Source organism: Brassica napus, chromosome C1 (assembly GCF_020379485.1).
Source record: "Brassica napus cultivar Da-Ae chromosome C1, Da-Ae, whole genome shotgun sequence".
Lineage (NCBI taxonomy): Eukaryota > Viridiplantae > Streptophyta > Magnoliopsida > Brassicales > Brassicaceae > Brassica > Brassica napus.
In genome coordinates, this window is record NC_063444.1 from 10375617 (window position 1) to 10385465 (window position 9849).

The window sequence follows — 9849 nt, forward strand, 5'->3', positions numbered from 1 at the left end:
CTTTCAACAACCATTCTCCATACACTGCATGTAACTGACGCATCTTCTGAAAAAGTCAAAATAAAACACATTAGCAAACTTAGAACAAAGAAAACGAAAGTTTATTAAAGATCGAAGTGGACGACTTCAATCTAAATACTCCTAACGACTAAACTATACGTCGCCTGGTCAACGCAGAGGTTATTTTTGCAATTGACTTTGAAATCTGTTATTTCAGACGACTGAAAAATAAGCCGTCTACTTTTGTTTGGTTAAAAAAAAGCTAGACGACTTACATTTCAGTCGTCATAGGTTAGTTTTGCATTTGACTGGATTATTTCAGAAGTTTGACTTTCCTGGACGACTTACATTTCAGTCGTCTCGTGAAAATTAAAATAATAATATTTTTTTAAAACTAGACGACTTACAATTAAGTCGTCATAGGTTAGTTTTGCAATTGAAAAAAAAACTTCAATATTTAATTATATATAGACGACTTACAATTCAGTCGTCCGTCGGACGACTTACATGTAAGTCGTCCAGGATTTACGAGGTTTGACCAGAATCTCGGAATAAAATCCTAGACGACTTACATCGGGCGGATGACTAAATTGTAAGTCGTCTGGATATGATTAAATATTGAAGTTTTTTTTTTCAATTGCAAAACTAACCTATGACGACTTAATTGTAAGTCGTCTAGTGTTAATAAAATATTAATATTTTAATTTTCACCAGACGACTGAAATGTAAGTCGTCCGGGAAAGTCAAACTTCTGAATTAATCCAGTCAAATGCAAAACTAACCTATAACGACTGAAATGTAAGTAGTCTAGGTTCTTTGGATATTTTTCTGTAACCAAACAAAATCAGACCACTTAACTTTCAGTCGTCTCAGAAAACCGATTTCAAAGTCAATTGCAAAAATAACCTCTGCGTTGACCAGACGACTTCCAGGTAAGTCGTCTACAGCCAGACGACTTCCCATGTAAGTCGTCTGACGAACAGATCTGGAAAAAAACTCGATTTCATACCTTAAATTGGTGAGATAACTTCCTTAGCACACATAAGGCTTCTCCAAGCACACATAATCTCAAACGAAAGTGACCCACCCAGAATCGTTAGCTTCTATGACTCTATGAACCATAAAAAATGTAGAATCAAAATCTTGGGTTTTTTTAGCTCATTGTGGAAAGAAAGTGAGAGATATGTTGTGTTTAGTTCACAAGAATGGAAAAAGAAGAAGGGTAACTCGATTTTGGGAGCATTAAGAGCTTCAAATTGGTTGTTCATGGTGGTTGGGGTATTGATGACAATGACAATCTTGTAATTACTTGAAGATGATGAGGGTGAGAGAGTAAAAATATCATTTTCGAAAAGAAAAAAAAAATGATGGTATTTTCGTGAATTATATGAACTTGTGGGGTGAATAGGGCAAAACCAATTTCCAAAAAAAAGGAGGTTAGTTTTGTGTTTGACTTTAAGTTGTAGGTCAATTATGCAAAAAGCCCAAGTTATTTTCACATAATGAAAGTTTTTATTTACACATTCACAATCTAATTTTTTAATTGACACATATCACAATCATATTAGGTGAAATATGTGAAGTTATTTTTTGTTTATATTTTTAACACAAATTTATTAAAAAGTAAAGTTAGTTAATTATAAGAAAAATAGATTAGTTTTACGTTTTTATTTTATTTAGACTTTTAAAAAGGAAATTAATTATTTTATTTCTTTTAGATTTTATACAACTATTTTATTTTCAATAGAAAATTTCTGTTTAATTATTTATATATTTTGTGTTATACATACAAACACATATTTAACATATTCACACATACTAATGTTTGACAATAACATCAAAATTTAAAATTATGCTAGCATCATAAGATGTAATAAGGATAATAAAAAATTGAGTTGTATCAAGAAATTAAAAGAAAATACTCAGTTAATTCTTTTCATGTAAATTCTATTGTGTTTTGTAAAAATAATATGTGAAAGCTTAAACTTAAATATAGATGTGAAATATTTGTAGCTATTTTTTGTCATATTTTTTAACATACAATTATCTATTAAAAAGGAAGGTTGTTTACTTGTAAGAAAATAATAAGAGTACTTTTACAATTATATTTTAATTATGCTTTTAAAAAAGTAATATTATTTATTTTAAAGTTAGTTTTTTCTTGTTTTTATTAAATAATTCATTGTACTTGTAGGATTTTACAATTCGTTTTTGTTTAACATTTGTTTCTTAAAAATTAATGTTTAGCTTTTATAATTCTCTATCTTTAGTATCTTCTAAAACAAAGATTATAATGTAAACTAATAATAACAATTATAATAATAATAATAATAAGACTATTAAATAATATTTATAGTTAATTTTTAAGAAAAATATTTTTTATTATTTTAGTATATATATTTTTGATTATGATATAGTTAAACACATATCACATTTTTAAATATATATAACTATCATGTGTCACAATCATGTTAATTAGCAATTTTGAAGGATCAAGCTCAATATAATCTTTTATAATTATATTTCCACTAAAAGTTTTGAAAATACATTTATATTAAATAAATTGTTTTCAAATCTATTTTTTAGGATTTTGAAAAGGGAAAATTTCTAAAACAATTACTACTAAATATTTTTTTAAAAATCGTTTTTACTATTAAATAATTTTTAAAAGTATTTGTTTTAAAATTCATTTTTATTTTGTTATTATATATATTTTTAATCATTATATATTTAAACACATGTCACAATATTAGAAGGAAAATTATTATCAAATAATCTTTTGCAATAATCTTTTGATTAGGATTTAAAAAAAAAGAAAATTGCTATTAAATAATATATAATAAGATTTTTAATAAAATACGTTTTTCTTAATATCTTAGTATATATTCTTTTAATTATGAGATAGATTAACACATGTCAAAATCTTAAATATATAATTACTATGTGTCGCGATCATATTAATTAGCAACTTTGAAGAATCAAGTTTTATATAATAAGATATTTACTATTCTAAACCTTTAAAATTATCTATTGTTGAATAATTTGGATTTTAAGATGACTTTTAAAATTTTAGTTAAATAATAGTAAATAATAAATGGAAAAAATCCAATAAACATAAATTTTGAAGTATGATTTAAAATTATTAATTAAATAAATTAGGTTCTGGTAATATTTTAATTTATTTAAATATATATAGTTGAATAACACCCTTTAGTTAAATGATTTTTTTTTCAATGTCAAAAGTCAAAACAAGGAAAAAAAAATGTTGACTAGTGACATTTGTAGTTAGTTAAACTAAATGATTAATTGTACAACCACTCGATTTAAAGATTTTTGCAATCGATTCTTAGATAATACAATTTTGTGTTGATTTATGATATAGAATTCCGATAAATTTTAGGGCACTACATACATAGCCATTCATTGCTGTTATATGTTACGCCGAGAGTCTGTCTATTGTAGGTTTTTTTATATTTAGAATTGTATGTCGATCGGAGTATTAAGGGGAATGTTGCATATGTGATTTGAATGTTGATAGAGATAGAATAACTGTTGATCAATATCGTATATGTTAGATGTAACTGATCATCATATATATAGTATATAATAGAGAGAGATTATATGATAATGTATTTGAGATTTGACTAATGTTGAATGATGATGGGATGTAATGTTGTAGTCCATATCAAGTATAAAGGAAACAACAGCAGGGACCAGAAATGTAAATTAATACTAATTTACTAACCATCATCACATCATGTCGACGATACGCGCCGCTCTTAGTTTTGTTAATCTTAAGTTTTATTATTATTACCTTAAAATCCAAATCCCGGAAGATGAAAAGACGACAATGCCCCTGAAAAGAGAGAGAAGCCGAAGAAGAAACAAAACGATCGATCAGGGAGGCAGAGAAAGAGATAGAGAGAGAAAGGTGATCTGATTCCTTCGATCTGCTAAGAGATTTCTCTGCGTGAAGGAAGGAAGGAAGGAGATAGATCTTCTTTGTCTGCATCATCGCCCAGGAGTATAAACGGTCTGTGTTTGATACCTTCCCGTAGATCGGGTTTAGATTCTCTTATGTTGATTTACTGATGGAGTTGTTTCCGTATCGTCGACGTCGTGGATCTGATACTTCATCTGAATCCCTCCCATTGTTTTTAGTTTAGTAGGTGTGACCTAGATTCGTTGTTGGATTTCATTTTGTTGATCGTTCGTGTGTTTGTAAGATATGCTTTTGAGCTTTGGGTTTTCACTCTAATTGTGTGTTGGCTACTGTACAAGGGGATAGATTCTCAACTGCCACCATTAGCGTGTAGGTTCATGTAAAAATGATTACTTTTTATACTTATTATGGTATTGTTGCTTCTTCCTGCAAGTAAAGTCTTCACCTTTACTCTTTATTCTTTATTCATTTGCCTACTAGCCTGTCCTTTTCACTCAAGATAATGTTTAAATTAACGAATGAGAAAGCTAGTTTCTTTAGATGAATCATGTTTGTTTCCTTTGAGATGGGTTTTTAATGGTGGCTTCTCTTAGTAGTGTCTGGAGGCTTTTACACAGAGGAGTAAGATTCATACCGAGAGAGGAGGATAGAGAAATGGCTGATGGGATATCGAGCTTTTGGGGTCCTGTGACCTCTACTATAGAGTGTTGTGAGAAGAACTACGCCTACTCTTCTTACGTTGCAGAGTTCTACAACACCATCTCCGGTCTCCCTGGAATCCTACTGGCTCTCATTGGTCTCGTCAATGCCTTAAGGCAACGCTTTGAGAAGAGGTTCAGCATCCTTCACATCTCCAACATGATCCTTGCTATCGGCAGCATGCTCTACCATGCCACCTTGCAGCACGTGTAAGTACACTCCCTAAGCTGTTTTGAATGATCCAAAGTTTGGTTAATGATGATTCTATGTCTCTTGTTCGGAACAGGCAACAACAGAGTGATGAGACCCCAATGGTGTGGGAGATACTTCTCTACATGTACATCCTCTACTCACCAGACTGGCATTACAGAAGCACCATGCCCACTTTTCTCTTCCTCTACGGTGCTGCCTTTGCTGCAGTCCATGCTTACCTCAGGTTTGGGATCGTTTTCAAGGTCCACTACGTGATCCTCTGCCTTCTCTGCATCCCTCGGATGTACAAGTACTACATTCACACCGAGGACGCCGCGGCCAAAAGGATTGCGAAATGGTACGTTGCCACGATCCTGGTGGGGAGCGTGTGCTGGTTCTGCGACCGTGTGTTCTGCAAGAGGATATCTCAGTGGCCTGTGAACCCTCAGGGACATGCTCTGTGGCATGTCTGCATGGGTTTCAACTCTTACTTCGCAAACACGTTCTTGATGTTCTGTCGAGCTCAGCAACGTGGGTGGAATCCGAAGGTTAAGTACTTTCTGGGAGTTCTTCCTTATGTCAAGATTGAGAAGCCGAAAGCTCAATGAGAAAGATTTGGGGTAAAAAGAGCCCAGAAGAAGAAGATCATAAATATAGTTTTTGTTCATCGGATTTATCAGAAATTTCGACTTTTTTATTATATATTATTTTGGAAGTGAAACTCTCTAGATACAGAGTCTAGATTCTTTGTTTCTTGTATTAGTTTTTATTGGGGATGATGATGATCTTAAGAAGAATTGATTTTTTAACTTGCTGAAACGCTCTTGTGTTCTCTGTTTCTTGTGTCATACATCATCTTACATTCTTCTTACTATATACAGAGGCTAAAACCCAAGGTGTAGCTCAAAACGAGAAACACAACAAACTTATGAATCTATTGCTTTGTGTGACACGCATAGAATATAACATGGTAGGTAGAGTGAAGGCCTGTGATGATGATCTAAGATCCAATAACCTTTTCCTGCAACACTTGGCCAAGCTTCATGAACAGAGCTTGTTGTTCCTCCAATGTCAGGTTTGTGATTATCTGTAACAAACAAGAGTTCATCAAAAAGCCAAATAAGAGATCTTGATTATGTTGTGTTGGTTCTTTTACAGTAATCTTCTTTACCTGGTCTAAGAGCTTATCCACAGAGAGGCTTTCTGGTACAACAAAGGATTGATGGTAGATATATGCAAAAACAGCCATCACCATCTACAAAAAAAAAAAGGGAAACAAGTATATTATCAGATACAGTGATGTTAGAATGGATCTAAGGTTGCAATAACTATGTATTGAAGTTGATGCCCCCAAATATACCTGACAGTCCATTCTATCTGTGATTCCACCATGCCCGGGAATACTATCACCAAAGTCCTGAGAAAATGTAACACTAGATCAAATATTGCTGCCATAGATATTTGGCGTTTTGTATACTGAAACTAACCTTGACTTTGAAAGCTCTTTTGAAACCACTGGCAAAGAAGCCACCAAAAGGAGCTATTATAGACGCAAATAATCCAAGACATAGAGCATGCCACTGAACTGGTAGAACATAAATTTCTTTCCAAGGCAACTGCAAAAGTAAACGCCTCTTTCCTTTTAGAAAGCAATGCAAGTTGCTCGTGTAACTGTTCCAGTACTGTACAGTATCTAGACTTACCCAATTAGAGATCCATCCTGGTAAAGCATGTGTCTCTTGCTTGAACAAAGGACCCGGATCACATTGGAGCCAGCCCGTGGATAGGTCCTGTAAAATGATTACAATCCAGTAACATAAATGGTAATCACTTCCAAGTACATGAATATTATTAACATGAAAGTACCTCTCTGGGACATGTAAGCCATAGAAAACGTCCCATTATATCTGCAAGCTGCAGAAAAAAAGCAAAAGATTAATAAAACATTAACACTGATATAAATATTCACTTCTTAGCCTACCAGGAATGCAGAGATCATTGTGGTGATAGAAGCTCCGATGAAACCTTCCCACGTTTTCTTTGGTGATAGCTTGATCAACGGTGTTCTTCCAAAAAAGAAACCACAGATATACGCAAAGATGTCGTTGATGACGATAAGTGATGCAGGAAGAAGAAACCTGCAACATAAAAAAATCAGAATCTTAACAAAAGTAGAGACTCAAGAAGGAACATGTGACTTAATATGTTATAATCTGTAACAACAACCAGAAGATTCCTTCAAAGATGTTGGCCACGGTGAATGAGGATTGAGTAAACACCACAATCAAGATCATGTGCGTCCATGCATATTGGCTAAACTGATATTTGTACATCTTCTTTTTTAACGTCAGGATGAACCACACAAAGCCTACAATTCAACAATTACACAAACAGATTGTGTAAGCAAAAGCAAAAGCAGTAAATAATAATAATTACTACTGAAGGTAAACCTCAAAGTTGATAAAACATCTAACCGGATATGTACAAGGAGTAACAGATTGCCATGTGGTATTTGATGAGACTGGTGACCAGCCTATACAGGACTTTGTCTGGAGTCACAGTGTTGACTAGCCGTTGACTAAGTATTCGACCATATACAAAAAGCATTGCTGTGAAAAAGAAGTGCCTGCAAAACATAGTTTACCAATTTAGCATTTAGTCACATAAGAGAAAAAAGATCTTAGAAACTCTTTTAAGTGTAGTTTTACCAATTGAGTAATCTAAAACCGGGGAGCTGTTTATCTTCATGTGTTTTTCTTAGCAAGTTGAAAAGTTCTCTTGCCATGAATATCTGGATAACGACCACCATGGCTGTGATGTAGAGATGACCAAGGTAAACTATTAGAGCAAAACCACCAATCATCCAGACAGTGGAGTATGCTCGAACGAGGAAAGATTTGTATTTGCTACTATCATTGACAAGTAAATGACTTCCGTTTGGTTTGCCTGCTCCTGCAACAACCTAAACACCAGAAAATTGGTTTGAATTTTCAGCCAAATTATATACAAAACAAAAAAAAAGCAACTTAACTAAACCAAGAACATGTGTCTCATTAACTATTATATATACAAAACATGAATAAAAGGAGAGAAACATATATACATCAGTGTTTCGCTTGCGGTGATGACGAACACGAGGGGTATGTGCTGATGGAGCATCACCGGTGTTTTCTTTGTGCATGTTGCTCACGTTCTCTGTTTTCCTGAGAATATGAAAAACACTTTACTACCTAGCACCTATGAAAGTTAAGTTATACGTCCGTTACTACATGACCATAGAGTATTAACATAAAAATATACAAATGAAAGGAAGAATATGAACTGAGAAAAGACTGAAAAATATCTTTCAGAATAGTAATATGACAACTTCGAATCATTGACATGCTGGAGAAAAGCTTGAGCAAACATATGTATTTAAGAACAGACTCTACATATACTTGAAAAGAAATTAAGCTGGATCAATCAATCGAGACAGATATGAGCATGATTACAAAGAACGATGCACAATCGATAATCAAAACCAAAATTCAAGCATACTAATGTTTTTAAAGAACCACATGAACTATGAAAGATGAAACAGAGGAAGAAGACTACTAAAGATCTGAGAACTGAGGAGAGGAGAGAAGTGTTTAATACACATCTATTCATAGACTATGTTAATACAGAAGGCCGAGAAGTGAAAGTGAAACCTGATATGTGAGCTCGGTTACTGTGAGGAAGAAGAGAATCCGACTTAAAAAGAAAGAACATAGAAAACACGAAACAACTCTTTTATTTTATTTATTTATTTATTTTCTAGAATCTTAAGGTTTCATGTTTCTTGAGGGGACAATACATAATTATTTTAAGGTATTAAAGGTAATGTTCTTCTCCAGAACATGTTAGAGAACACATAAAAGTTGAGGATATGTACCAGCTAATTTTCAAATAGTAAGATTTATTGCATTATTATTCTTTTTCTTGTCTAAACTTTTTTTTTTGGCAACTTGTCTAAACAATTTGGGACCTTCTGATGTTGAAGATAAATTATATGGTTATTTGTTGTATTATTCTTCTACAGAAAAAAAATCGATTCTTTAAGGATTGGTTCTTACAGAAAACTAAAAATAAAGTTTTGTTTTTAGAATAATGGAATAGAATAAACTTCAAAAAATAAATAAATAACAAATGGAATAGAATCCCAAAAGGAAAACGATGAACTAGATTCTTTCTTTTTTTTTGTCAACTTCCTAAATTTATTAATTAGATTGTTAAAAAATGGGATAGAAAAATATAAAAAAAGTAATAAAAGTGAAATATGTTCAACAAATAGGATGTACACATATGATTATTAATTCCGACCAATGATAGAGTTTCATCTCTCCACATCACCACCGCATGTCATCAAGTCTATCCAATAAATAAAAACTTGCGACGATTAATTTGAAACGATGAAGACAATGTATTATCAGTTAATTATTTCACCACTAATTGCTACTTTTAATGCCAGGAGAAAAGAAAGACCGAAAGAGAAAACAAAACGTTTAAAGATACACAAAACAAATAAAAACAAAATAAGTAGAAAGTGTTGACATAAAACAGAAGTAAGCTGTCAGACTTGAAAATTAAGCTGCCAGACTTGAGAAGTAAGCTGTCAGACTTGAAAATTAAGCTAGAGACTTATAAGGTTTTATAAGGCTTTATAAGGTTTTATAAGCTCGAGTATTTTATTGAAGAGAAGAAGAAGAGAGAAGAAGACCGTTGAAGATATTTTAAAACAATGAATATTTTATTATATTGTGTACTGAGGCAACTTGCCTTTAAATACTTGTACCCAGATCCACAATTAAATCAAGGAAATTATTTTCCTCATTATCTCTCTCTCTCTCAAATTCAAACATTACTCTCTCTCTTGTTCATCCTGTTCTTCATTTTGTTTCATGGTATCAGAGCTTTAAGCTCCTATACCTCTTACTCGCTTCCGCAAACACTCTTACTTTACTTCTCTCTTTCATTCCAACCATCCAATTTCTCTG

The 9849-nt window shown here is 32.6% G+C and overlaps 2 protein-coding genes across 4 annotated transcripts; one reads left to right on the plus strand and one right to left on the minus strand.

Moving 5' to 3' along the window:
* The first annotated feature begins 3787 nt into the window (after positions 1–3787).
* LOC106376517 (alkaline ceramidase) lies at positions 3788–5641 on the plus strand. 2 transcript variants are annotated; one of them, XM_013816606.3, is made up of 3 exons: positions 3788–4033; positions 4540–4851; positions 4929–5641. In XM_013816606.3, exons 2-3 carry the CDS (start codon positions 4598–4600, stop codon positions 5440–5442), a joined length of 768 nt encoding a protein of 255 aa, XP_013672060.2. In that variant the 5' UTR covers positions 3788–4033; positions 4540–4597; the 3' UTR covers positions 5443–5641. The 2 variants fall into 2 exon arrangements, with proteins under 2 accessions (XP_013672060.2, XP_013672061.2); XM_013816607.3 differs by having other exon boundaries at positions 3852–4033; positions 4537–4851.
* LOC106437627 (phosphatidate cytidylyltransferase 2) lies at positions 5617–8721 on the minus strand. 2 transcript variants are annotated; one of them, XM_013878545.3, is made up of 12 exons: positions 8524–8721; positions 7938–8037; positions 7543–7796; positions 7309–7460; positions 7061–7202; positions 6816–6972; positions 6701–6748; positions 6538–6624; positions 6322–6450; positions 6195–6251; positions 6006–6089; positions 5617–5921 (listed from the first exon to the last, which is right to left on the minus strand). In XM_013878545.3, the coding sequence occupies exons 2-12, from the start codon at positions 8013–8015 to the stop codon at positions 5835–5837; spliced, it is 1275 nt and encodes a 424-aa protein (XP_013733999.1). In that variant the 5' UTR covers positions 8016–8037; positions 8524–8721; the 3' UTR covers positions 5617–5834. The 2 variants fall into 2 exon arrangements, with proteins under 2 accessions (XP_013733999.1, XP_013734000.1); XM_013878546.3 differs by lacking the exon at positions 8524–8721 and adding an exon at positions 8429–8516.
* Positions 8722–9849: the final 1128 nt, after the last annotated feature.